This window comes from Gigantopelta aegis, chromosome 6 (assembly GCF_016097555.1).
Source record: "Gigantopelta aegis isolate Gae_Host chromosome 6, Gae_host_genome, whole genome shotgun sequence".
Classification (NCBI taxonomy): domain Eukaryota; kingdom Metazoa; phylum Mollusca; class Gastropoda; order Neomphalida; family Peltospiridae; genus Gigantopelta; species Gigantopelta aegis.
The window spans coordinates 19,598,370-19,623,131 of record NC_054704.1 but is presented as its reverse complement, the minus strand read 5'-3'; the positions used below and the strand labels follow the sequence as shown (position 1 = coordinate 19,623,131).

The 24,762-nt window shown below is 34.3% G+C and overlaps 1 protein-coding gene across 1 annotated transcript in view; it reads left to right on the top strand.

Moving 5' to 3' along the window:
* Positions 1 to 21,517, top strand: part of LOC121374408 (sodium- and chloride-dependent glycine transporter 1-like) — a 44,997-nt gene extending 23,480 nt beyond the window's left edge. The window contains exons 9-13 of the mRNA XM_041501508.1: positions 13,222 to 13,353; positions 16,150 to 16,249; positions 17,119 to 17,219; positions 18,779 to 18,946; positions 20,805 to 21,517. Of these exons, the coding sequence (XP_041357442.1) occupies positions 13,222 to 13,353; positions 16,150 to 16,249; positions 17,119 to 17,219; positions 18,779 to 18,946; positions 20,805 to 20,999 (696 nt within the window). The 3' untranslated portion in view covers positions 21,000 to 21,517. The remainder of the gene's footprint in view (positions 1 to 13,221; positions 13,354 to 16,149; positions 16,250 to 17,118; positions 17,220 to 18,778; positions 18,947 to 20,804) is intronic.
* Positions 21,518 to 24,762: the final 3,245 nt, after the last annotated feature.

Sequence of the window (24,762 nt, the reverse complement as noted above, 5' to 3'; positions counted from 1 at the left end):
TAAATAAATAAAGAGATAGTACTCAATAATATGACCAAAAACCTTTTACTAATTAATCTTTAAATATTATTGATGTAAAAAGTCTATTGACTTTGGCATATTGCATTCATTCATTCAGTTTAATTATTATTTATTTATATTTTATTTACCAGATAGTTATTTTTAGAAAAATTCCATTTGATTTAAATTAGTTATTTAAAAGAGTCACAACTTCTTTGTATTTAAAACTTTATACCGTATCAGCTTTAGACAGTAATTTAGTCAAATCTGAAAAAGTGGAATTTTAGACATTAATATTTTATAAAGGTCTCAGTACACTTCATATGGTGTGGCTACACAAAAACAATCATTTTCAATGGGATAGAGCTGTTCTGTTCCCTTGTATATGAGTTAATGACCAAAATGAGGTTATTATTATCAGATAATAATTTTTACTCAATGTTTCTGCTTAAATAGCCATATTCAAGAATCGACAAGGTTACAAATTACATATAGTGCTCTCTTGATGCTAACTTTACCATAAACGGTTACATTAAAGGTACATAGTCCTACAAAAACTATGTACAGTGTACCTGGTTTAAAGTCTTACCTAGATTATTATTTTCTGTAGATCAGGAGTCTAATTCATTAAACTCTTCTAACTTTGCAATCTCACAGTGCAATAGTAAATGATTTGCAATGATGATGCAGTATTAATGTTGCTTAAGAGACCTATGTGAATTAGGCATCAGGTATCCTAATGTTTAATGAAGATCAGGGCCCATGCTTATAAAACTTTAGAATCTAGACTCGTATCTTTAATTTGATTGGCATGTGCTATCCTGTCTATGGGATGGTGCATATAAAAGATTCCTTGCTATGAATTGAAAAATGTAGCAGGTTTCCTTTCTGAGCAAAGATTAATAAATCAGTGTGCTCCTGAGGTGTCATAAAACAAAACAAACTTCTTCTTTTTTTGATTGGCATTGCTATGATGTTAAACTCTCAGACTCTGAGAAATTTATGAAGCCAGTTTTGGTCTTGCTCACTAACTTGTAACTTGTAACTGCATATATTTACAATGCCTAAACAACTGTGTTTAAGAAAAACAGGCTTCATAAATTTGCCCTTTAATTAAAAGTTTTCTAAGCACAGGTGTAGGACAGTGTCTTTATGCAGTCAATTACCAGCCTCGGTGGCATCGTGGTTAGGCCATCGGTCTACAGGCTGGTAGGTACTGGGTTCGGATCCCAGTCGAGGCATGGGATTTTTAATCCAGATACCGACTCCAAACCCTGAGTGAATGCTCCGCAAGGCTCAATGGGTAGGTGTAAACCACTTGCACTGACACGTGATCCATAACTGGTTCAACAAAGGCCAAGGTTTGTGCTATCCTGCCTGTGGGAAGCGCAAATAAAAGATCCCTTGCTGCTAATCAGAAAGAGTAGCCCATGTAGTGGCGACAGCGGGTTTCCTCTCAAAATCTGTGTTGTCTGACGCCATATAACTGTAAATAAAATGTGTTGAGTGCGTCGTTAAATAAAACATTTCTTTCTTTTTTTATGCAGCCAATTGGTGCACACCAAGAATTTCATGATACTCTTTTCTTCTGTCAGTCTCTTTTAGACACACATCCTGTTCAGTTGTTGGGATGCATGAGGATTCAAAACACTTTCACTGATCAAGAATATAAACATTTACTTCATAAGTGTATGAGATTGGGTGTGTGTGCAGGGGGGCAACTGCCCCAACAGTTTTGGAGAAAATTTATCAAATTTGGGCAAAAACAATAAACAAATTTGAGCAAAATAAGCTGGCCTGAACACTTTTTACCATGTATTTCCATCATTCTACCCACAATATTAGTTGTAATCCATATAAAAATGTGTGGTGATTCATTTGCAACCCTATATAGCTGTTTGGCAGTAATGCTAATATAAATAAACGTTGTAATCCAGATTTGGGCACTTTTGTTTAATTCGGGCACAAATCTGTCATGAAAATGGCAGCCCGTACATCTATGAATATTACTTGTCTCAAAATACAAACTTTGGGTTATTGAGTGCTAGACGAATTTACAAATAATTAAAACACTGAAATATATTTTAAATGATTATAGATGTAAAAATGTTTACAATTGTTACTAAGAAATGAAATTTTTGACAAATAATGTATAAAATAGTAAGGGGATTTCTTTTGTACCTTTAACACGGAAAGAGTATTATAAGTATTTTAATTAACACTAAAAGTGAATTAAAGTATATTATGACATAGAGAGTGTAATATAATTATTATAATACACAGAGAGTACCGGTATTATAATCATTATAACACAGAGTATATTATAAGTATTATAACATCTAGAGAGTTTATTATTATAATTATTATTATAATGCACAGAGAGTGTATTATAAATGTTATAACATACACAGTATATTGTAGTGTATTATAAGTTTGTTGATTCTTGAAAAAAAGATTTTATGCTGAAACATCAAGTAATGTACAAACAAATGCACATAGACATTGTTTCTTTTGGGAATGTTTTGCTAACATGAAATAGTTATTTTACTTAGGTGTATTTCTGACCTATTTGAACCTACACATACTAGTATCCCAGTTTTGTTTATTTGGTTTTGTGAGTGATAATACAGTTATATGCAATATACTGTTATATTGTTATACTTTAAAACATTACAGTATAGTTGTACCAATTAGTGTGTGTATATGTCTGTGTGTGTGTGTGTGTGTGTGTGTTTGTGTAGGTCTGTGTGTGTATGTGTGTGTGTTTGTGTGTGTGTGTGTGTGTGTATGTGGGTATATATATATATATATATATATATATATATATATATATATATATATATATATATATATATATGACTGGGGGGTGTGTGTGTGTGTGTGTGTGTGTGTGTGTGTGTGTGTGTGTGTGTGTGTGTGTTGTCTGTATTATAAAAAAGTCATATCTTATGCCACAAATTGTTTAATAAGAATGGCAAAAAATAAATGTTTTATGATCATAAACAATGGTTGTTTTCACAAAAATGTCATTTAGGCTTTACAGTAAATAATTTTTTTTTTTTCATTGCCACTGTGACAGTAAAGTTAGAGATTTACACAGGACCAAATAGCAAAATGTCATATTAATATGAAACTGACTACACATTAAATTTATAATGTCAACATGATATATGTAGATGATGACATATTTACATAATTTATGTCTGAAAGTTAGTCATACTATAAAGGGCATCTTTCATAACAACTATAAAATATAATCAAAGCTGTCAGAAGGTGCCAGCAGTTGGGGGATAAGGCAGGATGGAGCAGTTATTAAATAATACTAGCCAAGTCTGATTGTATCTATAGATAATTGCATGAGTGAGAGTGCCATACAAAATTATGGAATGAGTTTGAGAATTATTTTATTCCCAAAGCTTGAGAGAGGTGTATACAACGATTCACACACAAATTCCATAAATGTTGTGTAGCACTTACGCATATATCATAATTTATTTTTTTATCCACAAACTGTAATTTATAACAAAGGTAAAGTATGATTGTAACTACTCTACAGTCGGTTTTAATAAGATTTATTGAGACCAGTTACAAAGTCACTAAATTACACATGTAGTAAATAAATCCAATTTATAAGAATAGAACCCCATAAACCCAGCTATGATTTATTTATTTATTTATTCATTTTAAATTTATGTTTTTCTTTGTTTACTCAATGCAAGTTATAATGTTAGAGATACACCGATGATGTCAATTTCACAAACTGCAACAGCTATAAGCTTGCAGCTGCTATACAGACTAGTGACATGAGAAGTGTACCATAACAATACAATAAAGTACACTTATAACAAACATGCTTAGAATGAACTACTGCATAGAACGAAATGATCGTAAAGTCCCATTTTATCTCCCTATACATTAATGGCCAACTTGTACAAATGTGTACAATGAATTACTGCTATAACAAACTAACTATCATGGTCCCTTCCAGTTCATTATAGGAGTATTTTATTGTATTGTTATTGCCAATGCCATAAAGATAGCAAGAAAAAGTATGATAATTAAGTAAAGTTTTATTGTTCATCATGTGAGTTATAATGGAAATAGTTTCCTGATTACATTGTGGTAAATTATGAGCTATATTCTTGTGAACTTTTCAGAAAACTGGTCACAATAAACACAAAATATTTGTTGAAATTCATTTTTTTTCCTTTTAATTGGGGGTGGGTTTGAGAAAAATTGTCAAAATTAGATATTAAATTAGTACAAATAGCACATTTACAGATATGTTTCATATTGACTTAGAATAATCTAATGTATCCATAATTGAATCTTTACTGTTCTTTTGTATTTACAAAACAAAAATTAAAAAGAAAAATATTATATTAACCCATATACCATATACTTTATGGTATGTTTAATATATATATCTTAACAGTGTACTAACCCAAGTTTAATTCAGACAAAACATATTGTTGGCAATGTAGCAAAAGTGCAATGTAGTAGTCACATACACATTTAAAATAAAGTGGAATATTTTCTGCATAATTTGATTAATATGTAAACAAAGTTGGTACAAAACAATTGTTTTTAAGGTAATCAAAAGGAAAGTTACTGTAATAAAGGCATGTGCCATTTGTTGTGTTATGATGTATACACCCTGTAGTACATCTCCTTTGTAGCCAAGTAAAGTTTACAGTAGTCGCTTTCATAGGAAATATTTTTAACCACATTTTTTTATAATAAATATCTAACATATGTGGCATGTGGTTGGTATCGGTATGTGTATTATGGGGGAGGGTGTGTGTGTGTGTGTGTGTAATAGATATAGTTTAAAGTAAAGGGTGCCATGACAAACAAGCTTTTAACTCATCTTGACTTGTGCCACCGGTGAGGCAGGATATGCTCATCTTTCTAGAACACCTGATATCATCACTGTTTTGACAGTGATTCATAAGTGCATGTAATTACCAGTGGCATAGCTGCAGGGGGTGGGGGGTGGGAGGCATGGGGCCATGATTTCTTTACATTCAAAATATGTTGAATTTTCTGGTTACCTTCTGGATTTATTTATCTATTTATTTGTATTATAATTCCTTTGTCACTGCTTCTAAAAACTTAATGTTGGTACAAAACTCATGCAAAAGGAACATCTAAAATTATAAGGAGACAATTGATATTACACTTGGTTTTAACTATGGTCTTTTCACCTTGTCATGATGTGTAAACCTCTCAGGGTACAACACCTCTTGTTTGGGGTCTAAAGGCTATCATACTTTTCTTATTACATAAGCATGAGGCTGATTTAGTTGCATTTTTTTTAAATTAGTTAGTTACTGCATTCTTGAAAAAAACTAATTCTTAAGTTATATTTTTCTTGATTTTGTTTTCATTTAAGAAATTTAAATAATTGACTTATATTGTAGTTTGAAATAGGCTTTAAACGTTCTTCATGGTAAGGAAGAACATGATTTAATCTAATAATTATAATTCTAACAATCCCTATACAAACAGAGGGTTTCACTACAAACAATGATAAATTCATTTTTGAAACAGGAAGACAAGTTCTGTTGTATTGCAAATTTGTGAAGGTTCTAGGAATTATATGCAATGTGAATTTTACAGTTGCTCATATTGTTTTAAATGAATTTGATACAAATTTCAAAAGTGACATTTATCCTGTTTTAGTGTTAAACCCTTTATATGCACATGTAGTGAACACATTCCTGTTAGAATCAACAGATTCTGATTAGTTAAAAATAGTTTGCTGTTTTATACAATATTGAATATGATAATGTTTCAACACATAATTACACTTTATACATATGGTATATAAATAAACTAACTATGTTTGTAAATAGTTTTGCTTGTTGCTACATAATGCATGAATGCATGTTTTTACCTGTATGTGGCTTTTAGTTATAAACTGTTGTTTTAACACCAAATGGCATATATCTTTGCAATATTGTTAATACATTATCAGTGTCATTTGAGCCAGTTTTTCATTTTTTTAAATTAACAATTATTAAAAGAAATTGCTTCCTAAATATGCTATGGTCAAAACTAATAAAAAATATTTAAATTGTTATTCATATCTTAAAAATAGAAGTAAATATTTGTTTACAATTTTAGAATGCTAACTTTTATTTTTTATTATATTATTTATTGATTAACTGAATATTTAGTCCTTTGTATTAAAGTGATAATTTATTGATATTTATTCCTGTCATCTATTTAAATTTACTGTTGAAAATGTTCATTACTTGAACTTTTATGACTCTATGACATTATAGAATATATATATTATATATATATAATATATGAGAGATGCAAAAAACAGTGCTTAAATTGTGTCTATATAATGATCTTTTATAAAAATAAAAACCCCAAAGTCACATATCGTACAAAATTATATACTAATTTACATATTATTGTTTCTTGATTTATATTTATTCTTTATGGAAATCTTACTAAAATACATGTACTTATTTTTATAAACATACTATACATAATCATTAAGTTATCTTTAAAATAACCAGTGCAAATTGTTAGGAAAGTCAGCACTCACACGAGTCACAGTATAATTTGAATCTTGTTTAAAAACTTAAAATAATATACTCAGATATAAATGATGTTAAAGTAATATAAATCAAATGAGAAAACATTTTTTAAAGTTAAAAGTTTCACATGTTACTTAAATTTAATTAAATTTGTTGTTTGTTTTACTTGAAAGATTTTCATTTTTTTAAATTAGTTTTCCTTATCTTGTGAAAAACTAAAGAAAACTGACAATTTGATTTAATGTAGGAGCTGTTTAATGGGGATGGTGTTGACCACAGACTAATTTACTAAAATTAAATAATTTGGCTTTATTCACTATTAAACATTTGTGGCAGATTCACCAGGCAAACAATAAACAGTATCAGTGCTTAGTTTTGTAACAGCCATAGGTATAGTTTGCAAGATCGAAGTACACATACATGCACATGGGATTTGCTTTGATTGGGAAAATCTTTGCTGTCTGAATTCATTCCACTGTGAAATTTCCAAACTGGAACTATAGCCATCAACAACTGGCCACATCAATACTGCATGTAAAGGCCAGACAGTCTGGATAGTTCACAGTAAAATATGACACATTGTAAAGCAAGAAATATGTGAACCAAATGGTTGGATTCAATTAGAAATGAATTTGCATTAATACAAATTTATATTTAAACACCATGTGACCATATTTAAGCTGGTATTCAAACCCATTGCCTGATAGGCATAGTGTACTAGCAAGAATGCTCTGCCTTATAGATTACTTGACATGCATTCGTCTTCAAGCAATGACATATTTTAAGCCTTGTAAACTATTATCAGAATCAGTTCTTAAATAATAATACAAAATAGTCCGTTACAAAATAAGTATACTGTACCCTGTAATTGCCTATAAAATGAAATGAAAATAATAAGTTTTTATATCAGACTTGACATATTATTAATATTCATGATACTTGTGATTGTGACTGTAATGAATTTGGTTGGATCATGTTGTAAAGAATTGTGTTGTTGGATCCAACCATTTTGTACATGATTGTGGTGACCACAGCCCTCGAAATTGAGGTGAGCCTGTGATGGCACTTTAGTACAGATAATAACAAAGTAAATACCCCATAATTATAAAAATGCTGTTGAAGATCAATTTTTTCTACAACTTTTTATAGCGGCATTGCTGATTGCTTTCAAGAATTTCAAGGACTGTGAAGACAATAGATTTAAAATTTGGTTCTGTTTGTTTTCAGTTGACATATCATTGGTTCTTGATTTTTTTTTAAATAACTGGATAGTGGGTATATATGCTTTGATTTGCTTTCTCAAACAAATATCCTTTGCCACTGGTCTGTTTTACTTTTAAAATATTTGAGTGCAATAGTTTGTATAGATGTGAAAGTGTATTCAAATAATAATTAACTACCGTATTTCAAGTATTTTTTTTTGCAAAATAAGAGGTTGCTTTGTGAGTTTACATTACTCTTAATACTATTAGTAGTATTAAACAATTCTTGTTTAACATAAAACAATGCTTGTTTATTACTATTCATTTTATTGCTTCAGTCATGATTTTCAATAATGCTTATCATTACAATTTCACTTGGTGGTCAATATACTAAATATTATTTTGTGTCTGAATTGTTACTATTCCACAATGTTGAATTATAATGTAGAAAAAATCCAGTGTTTTCTCTAGTATACAAAATAACGACGCGTTTTTAATTACAATGCTGTATTTATTCTCTCCTAAAAGGCCAGTGGTCGACTCCGGCGGCGGAATGGGTTGGTGGTCCAATCGGCGTCTTCAGTCCACCTGACTCTACCTCTCCCCGGTAGAGAGTGAAACTCTCAAAACCTTTCATTTGTTGAGATTTCTCTAGTCAATTACCTTACAGAGAGATCAGGTTACTTTCTGAAGGTGGGCAAAACAAATAAAAAATCACATTTCAAATTTAACTTCATAAATAATGGCATAAGGAGTGTCAAATCTAGTTCACATTGCATTAAATAGATTGCAGTTCAGTAGTATTTTTGTCATTAAAATATTTATTCCAAGAAATTATTTTCCAATTAATCCATAATCATAAACTTATATTCTTGAAAATGTGGTTTAACATTGTAAATTTGAATATAATACATTTACTTGAATTTTTAGATGAGTTACAATTAAGGGAGACAATCTCACCAATGCAAATTATATTAATGCTGAAGATATTGTATATCTATATAAGTAAAACATCAAGACTGGCATAATTATATATCATTCTTTCATAATCCTTTAATTGAGAAAGTATTAACTCCTTATTCCTAACTAACATTTTGATAATTTAATTTAAACAGTTCACACAGAAAGGTAACCTGTTCTCATTTTATTTATAAATTTAGAATTTTTTATTTACTTTAATTTTTTTTTTCATTTTAGGTACTCCTCCACACATGCATGCACACATAGTGTACAAAATAAGGGCAGATTTAACTACCATTAATATTTTTAATGTAAAAGAACGAATTGAATTTACATTTTTTAAATGTCATTGAGCCTCCAGTCATTTGAAAACATTTGGGGGAGGGGGTTATATCTAACAGAAGACATAGTAAAGAAATTAAAACATTATATACTAGTGGAAAAAAGTAACTGTGTATGGTTATCATGTTGATAAAAACATAATTTCAAGACATAAAACGATAAAATGATCATATAGCATTATTTATTAGGCAATTAAGCAAAACGTCAATTCATTTAAAATGTCACAGCATCCGTCATTTCATCGGTATTGGGGATGAAAGACATGGGGGGGGGGGGGGGGTAAAAAAAAACAGTTCACAAAGTTAATAGCGCGTATGGCCACCGTTTGCGTCGATGCAGGCCTGGCACCGTCGCCTCATAGAGCCTACCAAATTGTTGAAGAATGCCTGGGGAATGCCGTTCCAGATCTGTACTAACGTCTGACCAAGCGCTCTCAACGTCAGCGGCTGGTTAGGCAGTGCACGGACACGACGTTGCATCTCATCCCAGACGTGCTCGATTGGTGCAAGATCGGGTGAGACCGCAGGCCACTGCAACACATCGATGTTCTGCTGTGCTAGAAAATCCATTACCACCCGGGCGACGTGAGGTCTAGCATTGCAGTCATGCTGAAGCGTGATGTGACGTTTGTCCTTGCACAAATGGGATGACGTGAGCCTGAATAATGTCGTCACGGTAGCGTACAGCGTTCAAATTGCCATCGATGACCACAAGAGGTGTTCGTCCAGTTGACGTGATGCCACCCCAAACCATGACACTGCCTCCGCCAAATGCACGTCGCTCCACAACACAGGCGTCACTAAAACGTTCTCCAACACGACGATACACTCTTGAACGGCCGTCACTGCTGTCCAAGTGAAACCTGGACTCGTCCGTAAACAGTATACCCGCCCAGTCACGGCGATTAAAGTGCAAGTGTCTTCTACACCAAGCCAAACGTGCTACACGATGACATCTTAGCAAAACTGAACGGACAGCCAGGCGTCGCGGACGGATACCATGTTCACGTAATCGATTCCGTACAGTTCTGGGATTAATGGCACGCAATTCAGGAATGGTCCGCGCTGTCAGACTTGCCGTTTGGAATCGATTCCTGAAGTGCACGAGTCTGATGTGGTTGTCCTGCTGTCGTGACGTCACGCGTGGACGGCCTGCACGTTGTTAGTCTCTGACATTACCAACATGTTGATAACGTCTCCACAAAGCCTGAATACTGTTTATGTGTACACCAAATTGCGTAGCGACAGCGCGATGGCGCATACCAGCCTGGATCATGCCAATTGCGCGAAGGCGGTCATTTTCGTTTAGCCTGGGCATTGCTCTGCTACAATTTTCAACAGAAATAACCTGCTTTTCTGTACCCCCGGTTGGCATGCAATGACCCGACAGTTGAAAAGTCGACAAAAACTTGAAAAGTAACATGTTGGGAGAAAAAAATGGGAAAAACATGTTCATGTCCCAGAAGCAAAACTGCACGTGCAAATACGGCATTGACCCAGCTATTGTGTGGCGGTGCGTTCACTGGTAGCATGTACAAAACATCAGGCTAAAATATTGAGCGGTTTTATTTTCATCCGATTTTTTAGGTTACACAGTTACTTTTTTCCACTAGTATATATGCTTGTTTTTGTTCACAAAACCAGTAACAGTGAGCACAATAGTCATGATTTTTATTGGCATATCAAACTGATGAAAATATGAATAAAATTTTGTTACATGTTTTAGCATATAAAAGCTTATGACAGCTCATGACTTCTATTTCATGATATTTTTTTTAATGAATGAAATGATTTAAATTTTAAAACATAAAAAATATTTCTCAACATAAAAGAAAACTGAATATTGTACCATTGCTGTTTAAAAAAAAAAAAAAATTGTATGTAGGCATATCTTCCTCAGAATCTCTGTATAAAAATCAAGGTTTAAAATGTGATGGTAATTTCATTTCTTGAAAGTTCTAACCCTAGTGGGTAACACAGTGGTAGGTGATCTGTCCTCCCATTACATGTACTACTAAATAATATGTCTTACTTAGGCTTGTTTGCTCATTGAAAGAATACTAGTAGACCATTTATACTGTCCTATATCATATTAACTGGCCAAACTGATTTACTGTGGGAGTTGTTCAATGGGGATGGGGCAGACTACAGACTAAGTTATGATATGGTCAAACAGATATTAACTGTGGCAAAATTGTAGGCCTATTTGTTAAAACAAAGTTTACTGCACAATGATAATTTTGTTCCTTTTTGTTGTTTACAAATCATCTACCACTGATACATTCTTGGTTTCTAAAAACAGAAAGTCACTGAAATTACAGCATCAGTTTTATACTTTGATCTGTGCCCGGGCTGGAGATGATCAAATGTGTTTTTATGTTAGAATTTAGTTACGAAGATATGTAGTACTTTTAATTAATATTAATAATATATTTTTAATTAATAGAAAACTTAGGTTACCGATACTGTGTCTGTTTTGCACTTTAGTAAAACAACTAGTTAATCAGCCAAGAGTAGGGTTGGTAGGCAATACATTTTTTTTTAAATGCTTCAATAGCAAAAATTACTTTAAAAAAAACAAAAAAACATTGACCTAATGAGATTATTCTGTCCCCGATCTTGAGTGGTTACGTACAGGCCTGTTTATTATATATGTCTTAGGTTATTGTCTGACATGCTGCCCTTATCTTGTTACATCGTGACACACACAACCAAATATACAAACACCACCAACCTTAAATTGTTATTCTTATCATAATATTATGTTTAAAAGAACATATGTGTTTTCCCAGTTATATCATAAATATCATGTTTGCTTCTAATATAGACACCTGTTCTTTTAACCAATCACCTTTTATTTTGATGGATATTAATCATTTAGGATTATCTGTAAAACAAACAGTCAGTACAACCTTTTATATAAATTTGAAGGACAGTATATTTTAGTGCAATTGCAGTGTATATAGGTCTTTTTTCAAGTGTATGTCAGGGCTATCAAAGCAGTAGCTTACAGTGCCCTTCTTTTCCAATATGTACTGGTTCCGACGTGTGTGCCTAGGACAGCATTAAGCCTTAATTCGATGAATTATAAGCTTTAAAACTTTTAAGAATTAAAAGTTAAAATAAAATAAAGAATGTACTTATGTTGATAATTATTTCTGTTTTAAGTATGCCTCTCCCAGAGTTCCAATGTTCTTTGATGGACGCATTTTGGGTAGTATTCACCAAAATGTTCTGATTTGGTACATGTTAAAACATGTTTATTATAAAATTGTCATATGGTCAAGTCAAACATTTTATTGAGTAATGGTTAATAGATATTGAATATTAAATTTAGGAAATTAGCAACATGATATTTATACAGTACTATTAAGGTCCATTGCCAACAAAAGGAAAAAATTTATTACCATTTATATAAACGTTATGAGTTTTGCTTTAAGAGGGGTGTTTGTGCTATGGTAACGGTTTTTCATAACTAAAAAGGCTGGGAAAACACTATGTTTAATATATTTTTCATGTTATACAGTGTGCTTAAATATTCCAATACTATCATGTTTTTTATAATTATGTTTTTTATAATTATGTTTAATTTTTTAAGTAAGATTTGAATTTCTGTTTTGAATATTTTAATACTTAAAAAGTGTGTAGCAAAGAGATATTAATGTCAATAAAATATTTGGTAATGCAGAAAGTGGTTTAAATTATTTATAGCATAATAACATAAATTTGTTTTCTCAAAATAAAATTATATCCAATGCATACCCTGCTGCAGCAATAACAATAACTGATTTCCTATGCATGAAGCAAACCATTTAACATTGCTGCTATTGGAATATTTACTCATACCTTTCCCATTGTTCATTGTATGTTCATATATAAGTATTAAGGACTTCAACATATGTGTAATGTCTTGAACTGAAAACACCTCATAACCAGGTTTGCTTCCACCCAATAACATGTTCATTAAAATGCCACCTGTAGGCTACCTATTCCAAATTCGGCTTTGTCAATAAAATGAGTTGTTATCAGTTTTTGGCCACATACTTTGCATGACTTTCTTCTTAACCTTGCAAAATAATCATCCATGCAAAAACAGACTGATTTTTGTTTTGTTTTTCTGTTGTGTTTGTGTGTTAATATGGGGATGGTATTTCTTTTTAGTTTGGTATGTTTGAGACGATGCTCAGTGGCCTGATGGATGAGTATCCTCATTACCTGAGGAACAAGAAAACTCTGCTGACGATTGGAACATGTCTTCTGGAGTTCCTTCTTGGACTGGCCTGCATAACACAGGTATGTTAAACCCAGGACAGTCGAAGTTTGGTGTAGTACAATAAACTGTCATGTCCGGTCATAGGTATTAACATGCACATTCAAAACAAGCTGTTGTAGCACACACCTGTCATGGGTTGAGGTGTCAGCTTTTTCCTGCTCCACTGTCCAGGACAGTAAAAGGTTTGGGGAGTAGCAGAGGAGTTTGCCCACACTGGCATGTACAAGGGAGCACAAGCAGCCTGACCAGGGTTGATAGTGGATGAGGGTTGGTTTTGGTGTAATTGAATTTGCAAATGTCTTGTAGGATTAAAGTCAACTAGAAAATATTGCGTAATTTCTTGCAAGTACTTTCGACGCATAATTTAGAATGGTTCTTTGAAATTGAAATGCAACTACCAGTAATTGGTTGATTTGACTTAGTTGATCGAAATAAACTGTTCCTTTCCTATATTCAGGAGATTGGTTTTAAAGCAACTAGTATTATTAAGTTCTGTGTTTAAACTAGTTTTCACCTTACTAACATATTTGCTTTCGGTGATTTGGCTTTAATATATTGTAACTGTACTGATGACTTTTGCAGAATTGAAGGCAGGAGGCACCATGATAATTATTTTAGCCTTAGTGGGACTGTTACCGTTTTTATCCCCCACAACACCATCCATCTGTCCATCTGTTCATCTGTCTGTCCATCCATCTATCCATTCGTGTGACTGTCTATCCGGGAATGTTTCCAGAGCATAACTCCAAAACCATTCAAGATATATTCATGAAACTTTGTATACATGTTAATCTAATGGTCTAGAAGTGCCCTTTGCTATGAGGTAGTTTTCATTTTCAATATATGTTTTTTCAAACATGAAAACAAATGGCCAAAATGACCAAATTCAGTCCTTCTGGAGCACAAGTCCTAACCCATTCAAGATAACTTCCTGTTACTTTGTACACATATCAATGTAGTAGTCTAGTAATGCCTTTTGCTTTGAGGGAGTTTTTATTGTCTATATTTTTTTCTGTTACCATGAAAACAAATATACTCTTCAAAAAAAGAAACGCAAAAGGGTACAAATGGGTTATAACTCCGATTTTATGTTTCCTACCGGTTCATGCTTTGTGAATATAAGGTCATTGCATGTCCCAAACACATTCCCACGGTTACATTCGATAAAACGCAGCTACTGTACAATAAAGTTCCAAAATGTGAATATTCGCAAAAACGCAGCCACGTGCAAACCATGTCACCACTGCACGTGTGTTGTCTGCACGTGCAACATGAACACCGACAGTATAAAAGTGCAGGGTGTTCGCTTGCCTGACCTCTGTATCTGGCCGACAGTTGACAATCCAGGACATGCCACGTCTCAGTGAACCGCAGAGAAACAATGCCATCGGCCGACTAGACGCAGGCGAATCCAGAACGGCCATTGCCAGGGCATTCCATGTGTCCCCAAGCACCATCTCCAGACTGTGGGACCGTTACCAGCAACATGGATCAACACGTGACCTCCCTAGATCCGGTCGACCACGGGTCACTACCCCCGGGCAGGACCGCTACATCCGGGTACGCCACCTTCGGGAACGATTGACCACTGCCACCTCCACAGCCGCAGCAATACCAGGTTTGCGCAGGATATCCGACCAGACCGTACGGAACCGCCTACGTGAGGTAGGAATTCGTGCCAGACGTCCAGTTCGAGGTGTCATCTTAACACCACAACACCGTCGACTCCGACTACAGTGGTGCCAGATTCATCGACAATGGCCTCAACTGCGATGGAGACAGGTGTGGTTCAGTGACGAGTCCCGATTTCTGCTCCGACGTCATGATGGAAGATGTCGCGTGTATAGGCGTCGTGGTGAACGTTATGCGGCAAACTGCGTGCAGGAAGTGGACAAGATTCGGCGGGGGTAGTGTCATGGTGTGGGCAGCCATCTCACACACTGGCAGAACTGACCTGGTCCACGTGCAGGGCAACCTGATTGCACAGGGCTACATTGACCAGATCCTCCGGCCACACATCGTTCCAGTTATGGCCAACGCCAACGCAGTGTTCCAACATGACAACGCCAGGCCTCACACAGCACGTCTCACAACGGCTTTCCTACAGAACAACAACATTAATGTCCTTCCTTGGCCATCGATATGACCGGATTTGAACCCAATTGAGAATCTATGGGACGAGTTGGACCGACGCCTCCGACAGCGACAACCACAGCCCCAGACCCTGCCCGAGCTGGCAGCAGCCTTGCAGGCCGAGTGGGCCACCATCCCCCAGGACGTCATCCGTACTCTGGTTGCTTCAATGGGCAGGCGGTGCCAGGCAGTTGTCAACACACGCGGAGGCCACACCCGGTATTGACTCCAGATGACCTTGACCTTGGTGGTGTGTCCTATCACTTACTCACAATGGACTAGAGTGAATTGTGAACAATCCTGCAACATTTGGTAATTATCGGACTCACCATTCAATAATTAAATCAATTCTCCAAATGTTACGACAATGTGGTTTTGCGTTTCTTCTTTTGAAGAGTATAGAATGACCAAATTCACTGTTCCGAAGCACAATTAACTCAACAACTGTTCTTGTCTGTGGGAAAGTGCATATAAAAGATCCATAGCTACACTCAATATTTTTCTGTTGCCAGGTAAATCAGTGTGGTTTCTGTTTCATTAGTAAAGGGTGGGGGATATTGACAACTACGTCTTCTTGTTTTTCTCTATGTATACTTAATTTAAATGAAACAGTTCTTTTGTAGATGTAATATTAATCATGTTTTACTATTTTACTGAAGTTGTATTTATTTTCTCAACAACAGGGTGGAATTTATGTGCTACAGATCATGGATTGGTACTGTGCCAGTTTCTCTCTGATGCTCATATCCTTATGTGAATGTCTGGCCATTTCTTGGATTTATGGTGAGTACTGTTACATGAAGCATTAAGATAATAATATTTTAATAAATGTATAAAATCATGCCAGACATTTTGAACAATGAATGGTTTAAAAATTTGATTTAGATTGCACATTTGTTTATTTTGTTAAATACATGTGCATTTAACCTGTTTTTGTGTCAGAAATCAGAGATAATCAAAGAGACCCTTCAACTTGATCTGACAGTGTCTCTTTAGTTAGTGCTCTTCCAAAATTGATAAAAAGGAGATGTAATGTTAGGGTCAGACTGTCAACTGTCATGACAGGTTTGGTCAACGGTTGGATTGTAATTTCTCCAACTTCTGACTTATGGGTTGCACTTAGATTAACAACTAATGGGTTATATGACGAGAATCGAGTTGTAAGAGTTTTCAGCCTAGTGAATGGACAGTCATAGAACTTGTGAGAGCAGAAAGTTGGCAAACTTTCTCGTGTTAGTTGGTAGATTAAGGCTAGCATAAATATGTTGTTTTATGGTCATGTCTTATCTGGGGTCAGGTGAATGTATTTCACATTCAAGCAGTGATCTTTACATAGGATGTTATTATTTGTATCAACTTTCTTTCTGGAACAGGGTCTGATAGCAATTGCTGCCATGTTATGGTGTTGACATACTTTGTGGGTTTTTAATTTTAAAAATCCAAATACTAGTATTTACTGATTCATATGTTTGAGTAGCCCATCAATGAGAAAAATAGCATGAATTTTTTTTTTTTTTAACAAGAAACACTGAGAAAGCTTCCAATAGAATGATGACCTAACGATAATTACTGTGTGATTCATTTGATGACACTGCATATGCCATTAGCAATATAAGATATGAACTCTGAACACTGATGTTTTATTTTGCTAGGTGCCGATCGATTTTACAAGGACATTGAGATGATGATTGGATACAAGCCGCCAATTTGGTGGAAAATCAGCTGGAAGTATATCACACCAGCCATCATACTGGTTAGTTGTATTGAACATTAAAGTACCATATTTATATACAATACATTTTTTCAGAGGAATACATGTTTTTCATGACATTTGGTTATTTGATGTGACTTCTCGTGGTTAAACCATGTACAGTAAAGTTTTAATTTTTGTTTAGTTTATTTGATTATTCATTATGGTTCTCTTGGCCTAATGATGTTCAAATGTTGTTGTTTTGGGGGTTGTTGTTTTTCAGTTTAAAGTGTTAATCAGTGTGCAGTTCTGTTCACTGATGTTTAAATGTTTTTGGTTTCAGTTTATTTGGTTATTCGGTGTAACTTATCTTGTTCTATGGTCATGTACAGTGATGATGAAATGTTTAAATGTTTTTGGTTTCATTTTATTTGGTTATTCGGTGTAACTTATCTTGTTCTATGGTCATGTACAGTGATGATGAAATGTTTAAATGTTTTTGGTTTCAGTTTATTTGGTTATTCGGTGTAACTTATCTTGTTCTATGGTCATGTACAGTGATGATGAAATGTTTAAATGTTTTTGGTTTCAGTTTATTTGGTTATTCGGTGTAACTTATCTTGTTCTATGGTCATGTACAGTGATGATGAAATGTTTTAATGTTTTTGGTTTCAGTTTATTTGGTTATCCCATAAGAAGTAACATATGTATTCCTCTGAAAAAATCAATCAGTTAGCTACATGTTAATTTTGATGAACCGTTATAAATTATGTGACAAAAGTACCTTCAAGAAATCAAGCAACATTTTCTATTTGGCTTTAATCCTACGGGACATTTGCAAATTCAGTAGTACCAAAACCAACCCTCACCCGCTATTGACTGTTTGTGCTGCCTTGCAATTGTCAGTGTGGACAAACCACTCTCTCATCCAACTCCCCAAACTCTTTCCTGTCCAGGACAGAGGAGCCGGCAAAAGTTGACACCTGCACCCATGACGAGCGTGTGCTACAACAGCTTGTTTTGAATGTGCATGTTAAAACCTATGACCTGACGTGACATTTTATTTGTACTACACCAAACTTCAACTGTCCTGGGTTTAACATACCTGTGTTATGCAGGCCAGTCCAAGAAGGAACTCCAGAAGACATGTTCCAATCGTCAGTAGAGTTTTCTTGTTCCTCAGGATACTCATCCATCAGGCCATTGAGCATAGTCTCAAACATACCAAACTACAAAGAAATACCATCCCCACATTAACAAACAAACACCACTGAAAAACAAAACACAAATCAGTCTGTTTTTGCATGGATGATTATTTTGCAAGGTTAAGAAGAGAGTCATGCAAAGTATATGGCCAAAAACTGATAACAACTCATTTTATTGACAAAGCCGAATTTGGAATAGCCTACAGGTGTCATTTTAATGAACATGTTATTGGGTGGAAGCAAGTCTGATTATGACGTGTTTTCACATATAAGCTGTGTGACGTTTCTTGGCTTATTCATTTAGAGTGATGTCCAAATGTTTGGGTTTTTGGGGGGTTTTTTCAGTTTATTTGGTTATTCAACATGACTTATCCTGTTCTAGTCATGTACAATGATGATGAATTTTTTTTTCTTCAGTTTATTTGGTTATTCAGTGTTACAACTCTTGGTCCCGTCACGTACGGTGATGTGATTTACCCAACGTGGGCCATTGTGTTTGGTTGGTGTTTAGCCGTCTGCTCCATCATTCCCATCCCAGTCTTGATGATCTACCAGATTGCTCAGGAAACTGGACCAATAATGCAGGTCAGTGTAGACTATCTCAGATTGACATGAAATTGAACCAGTGATGCAGGTCAGTGTAGACTATCTCAGATTGACATGATATTGAACCAGTGATGCAGGTCAGTGTAGACTATCTCAGATTGACATGAAATTGAACCAATAATGCAGGTCAGGTAGACTATCTCAGATTGACATGAAATTGAACCAGTGATGCAGGTGTCAGTGTGTAGACTCTCTCAGACTGACATGATATTGAACCAGTGATGCAGGTCAGTGTAGACTATCTCAGATTGACATGAAATTGAACCAATAATGCAGGTCAGTGTAGACTATCTCAGATTGACATGAAATTGAACCAATGATGCAGGTCAGTGTAGACTCTCTCAGATTGACATGAAATTGAACCAGTGATGCAGGTCAGTGTAAACTATTTTATATTGACAAGAAATTGAACCAATGATGCAGGTCAGTGTAGACTATCTCATATTGACAAGAAATTGAACCAATGATACAGGTCAGTGTAGACTATCTCAGATTGACATGAAACTGTGTAGACTATCTGAGATTGACATGAAATTGAACCTGTGATACAGGTCAGTGTAGACTATTCTACATTCATGCTTTGTGAGGTGATATAACCCACTATATGTAACATAGTGGTAAATAATAGGTGTTTTTTTTACCCCATTCCAACCAGTGCTCCATAACTGTGCATGAAAAAGTGCATATTAAACAATTTTGCTGCTTATTAGTAACGATACACCAAATATTATCTCACCAGGACAAACTCTGAAGTGCAGCCAACATTTCATTGCAGTTAATGGTACCAGTCCTGCCATTGGTGATAAATGTGAGAGTGTTTGTTGTGATAAAATGTCGTTTCACATGGCCAGTAAATTCCTCTAATTTAATTTGAACTAGTGTCAATCTGCCAACTATTATTATGTTTGAAATGTATGCAGGGTCCTAGTAAAATTAAAAAACAGGGTTTTTTGCAGAACTAGGGTGGTCAACAGTGATTGAAACAAGCAGCTTAACCCCCTTTTTTCTGATTTACTTTAAGGATGAGGGATGCTAGTATTTTTATTCATGGTGTATATGTTGATTGAAATGTTACATATATTACTTTTAGCTACATGTTCCAATTATCATCTATATGATTTGATTTGATGGTAAAAACTCTTATTGGAAGGAGTAGCCATTTAGATTTCTTTTCTCAGAACCAGGTTTCACAATTATCAATGACAGACACATAAAATCTGTTCATTAAAACTATACTGACATCAAAAGAAACTTTACATACATAAAATTTTAATAATTTGATAAATATTGTTGCTAATCGAAATGAACCAATTTAGAAACCACCTTACAAGCACTGTGTATGTATCACAGAGTGCAATGTGACGTTTAGATGTTGAACTTCATCATACTTTCATATCTCACCATACCATTTGTTTTGGGGTTTTTATAATACAATATTTTGGACATCTATATATGTTCTGGAGTAATATGAGACAGATATTCCCATAAACATATGAGACGGGGAGGTAGTGGGGAAAATTGTCCCCAGCCCAATGCTTGAGAACATTCTCAAATTTGCGCAAAAACTATAGAAATATTTGGGTAAAATATGCTAACCTGAGGCCTTTTTACCATGTATTTCAATTATTCTACCCGAAAAATTAGTTGTATTCTATGTAAAAATACATAGTGATTCGTTAATTAGTAATGCTAATATGAACAAATGTTCTTGTCAAAGATTCGGGCATTTTCGTTTAATTCGGGCAAAAAACATTCTGCCCCCCCCCCCCTACGAAAATGGGAGTCTGTACATCTATGGACATTCCTTTTCTTTACCATTATGCATGTAATTTTTCAGAGAATAAGAAAACTGACCAAGCCATCCCCACTGTGGGGACCCTCTCTTCCTGAACACCGCAAGCTGTATCTGGAATCTCTGGGAATCACTGACCCAGAAACGGTGACGCCACTTGAACCAAATAAGGACGAGGACACGACAAAGTCAAAACCACCACAGGAGCATTTAGAGCTGATTCACACAAACAAGGTATGAACGTCGTCATGGAAACAGCACACCATCTGCAACTGAAGCAGGAAAAACGTCCACAACATCATTTCCTACAGATGCCAAATGTACCGCGTAGCTAACAGACACAAAGTTGATTAGCTGACATTGCTGTTATTGTCAGGCTGTATAGTTCCAAGCATTCACCTGGTAATGCTTTATAGGGAGTGTGAACAAGGTTTTCATATTGTATTGAACATTACAAGACTGGTAGCAATGTCAGGAGATATAGGCATATACTGTAAGAATCTGCAGGACAGGTTAATAACTTACACTGTTTCAAACAGTAATACATTGTTATTAAATTATTCATGTACAGCTGCTGAGTGAAATTCAAGTGCTTAAGCTGAATAAAAAAGGGTTAGAAAATTTGACAAATTGTCATTGAAAGTTGTTAGCCAAATTAATTTTGCCTTATTTTATGCATAAACAACCAATATCATAATGATACATTTTAGTCAAGTTTAGTATCTGTTAAAACATGTGTTAATTGAACAAACACAAAATCTAATTTGTTTGTTTTGTTTTGTTGGGGTTATTTATAAATAAAATAATTGTTACAGTTAGTGCCAATATTTTTAATGCAAACACATTTTAGTTGTATATATTCTTGTTTTAGTTTTATTATGAAATATATTTTGATTTAATAAAGATATTGTTTAATTCAGTAGATAAAAACCTCTGATTTGATTCTATTTATACTCATGGAAAAAAGTAGATGGATTATATAAAGTTACCTTCATTGAAGACAAAAATAAAGTGGTTATATTATACACTAAACATAAACATAACAATATCAACAAACATGTAAAGCAGACTGAAAAAGGGTGTTACCAAACATCTGTTTAAAAGATCTGTATGCAGGGGTGGGAATTTTCCGCTGATCAGCTGTTTTCCTGTCATGGAACATTGCGTTTCCTTGCATTTTAATCATCCTTTCCTCCAAAATGTGTCAGATGGCACAGATTTTATCCTAGGATTTCAACAATTTCCGGGACCCCTCTAGATTTCCTCTTTTTTACAGTTCAACAATCCCACCCCTGGTATGGTATGACCACCATTACATAATGGCTACAGCGCCCAGTTAAAGACGCAAGATAGTTGAAGATCAAAGAATCTTATTTCAGGCCCATGCTTATAAAACTGTTAAGAGTCTAGACTCAAGATACTAATAAAATCTGAGACTTTGTCACTTTAATGTCTTTGCAACACCATACAAATTCAATGTGTGTGATGTCATTCGAGATTTGAGTTTAAACTGTAAACTTTTATAAGCACAGGTCTAGATCTGTATTAGACCCTTATATAGATCAAGCAATGTCAAAGACAGATTTTAAAGACAGCTTACTTGTCACTCTGTTTCATCCTTGACATTTTTTGTGGGTAAAAGAATTCAATGACTAAATATGCGAGTGTACACTTTCTGATGTAACAAAAACTGGATGTACTGTTGATGATCATGACTGAATTTCATGGTTGTTAAACTGATTCCTCACAAATCTGCCATTGATTCATTGTACGCCATGAATGCTGCAGCCACTAAAGGTTGCAATCTGGAGCCAGTGCTAAGTGCAGGAACCAAAACTGATGTCATACAAGAGTTTCCTGAATGTGGTTGGTCTTTGGTGCACTCAGCTTGTTGAACATAGTGACTACATTATGCTATGATGAATGTCAAAACATGCAACATCAGTGTTCTGTGTTCTGCCAGTTTGAAACATTTTCATTTTTAGACAGATGTAGTGTCAAGATAACAACATTTAGCCATGAATAAAAGTGTTTTTTAGTTTGGAGGATGTACAGGATACAAGCGTTTGAGCACTGAAGATTTTAAAAAGTGTTTTTTAGTTTGGAGGATGTACCATTGGGCTACGTCCCGCCCACAAATTTCAGAGGCGTGGAATAGTAATGTGTTGGCAAAGTTCCAACACAACATGTCTAACAACCTGTGTAGGTATCTCGTAACTCATTACATGTGTTTCACATGCTGAGATATCTACAAACTGCATGTCATAATGAGAAAACTGTATGTCAACTAGCTGTGTGCATGCATTATATTGTTCTTCTATAACAGTATATGATGTGGGGTAACTTTGTAGAGTTCTGTTACTTTTGTTTTATTATTGATACACAGTATATACATGTTACATTATAATTTGTTTAAACTTGAGTTACATTGAAAATAAAAACAACATTATCGTAACAGCTTCCAGAAAGTAGTATGTAGTTGTTTTTCATATTTGTTAAAGGTAAATAGATTTTTAGTTTTACTTTGTATATCACAGAAATGTCCATAAGCATGTACATCACTAAAAACAGTTTTATGCAATCATATAAAAAATAAAATTCACACTGACGTAATCATGTATGGACACTGTAAAAACATGATGTAAATTTGAAAATAAATTGAATTGCACATACAAGTACTGCAGAATCATATGCAGTCAAAGATTGTCGGTAGAAATGAATGTTTTAGCATCCATTAAAGGCTTTTGTAGGAGATATCACTGGCACTATAATTTGTGATATCTCCTGCGATATTCTCCTGGGAGATATCGCTTCTTATAATCTTGATCGGTCAAATTTTAATCACAAGACAATGTTTTGTTACGTCACTGTGTTTGTTTCAGCACTAAACCTACCATTAGTGACATCATGCCACTGCCGTTCTGCTAGTTAACAAGTCTACCGCTGACATTCAACCCACATTACTGACATTGTTTACAACTGTCGCAAATGAAAAGAATGATAATGGATGATAAAAAGAATACCCCCCTTGTGTCTAGAGTTATCATAAATTATCAGCACTCATTAATAAAAGTATAAAATCCTCGGCAAGCCTCGGATTTCATACTTTTATCAACTCGTGCTGATAAATTATGATATCACAAGACACTCGGGGAGTATCCTCTATAAATTTGCATTGTGATTTTGTAAATATAGTTATTCCATATATAGTAAATCCTAAAATATTGGTAAATATGTCCATCACTGCAGCATATTAAGGTTTACCAGTATTTTATGATTTATGCTGCACTGTAAATACACATAGTAATCTTTTATGATTACAGAATGTCTTCAGTGTTCATTTTTGTAAATATCTCATTAAGATCTTTGTTTTGATGTACATTTTCAATGTCAGTTAAATTTTTCACTTTTAAAATAAACTTCCAGTATTGTTTGAATATTTGTCAACTTTTTATTTAAGTAGGCCTATGTTTCAATACCATAGGTTGAAGTTTGTGTGTTCTCCATCCACAAATGATGAGCCAGGATAGGTTTTTTGTTCGTTTTTGTCAAAAGTTTGTATAACATTAAAATATTGTGAAAACTGAAAATCTAACAAACTAAAGCAAATTACTGATGATAAAAGACATCAATCAAACTGGAATACATGTGAATAAAATTGTGTTTTTGATATGGTTTTCTTCCATTTTGAATAGAGTACCTGTGTTATTTTCATGCATCATATAGATGCATCACAGATTTAATATGTGTTATTCTTATACAGGAATTCTTGTACCAGAAGTAGGATCACACCCACAGGCCTACTTTTCTTTAGTAGTACATGTAATATAATTATACGATCTGCATGCCAAATTAATTTCAATTTGTTGATTTTTAAAGAGAACAGGAATTAAACAGAATTAAAAAGCTCACCTACCATAAAGGTTTAAGGTGGGCAGAATTTGGAATGCGAATTTAGTAGTTATGTCGAGGACCTAAAGCCAAAAGGAGCTGCTACATTCAA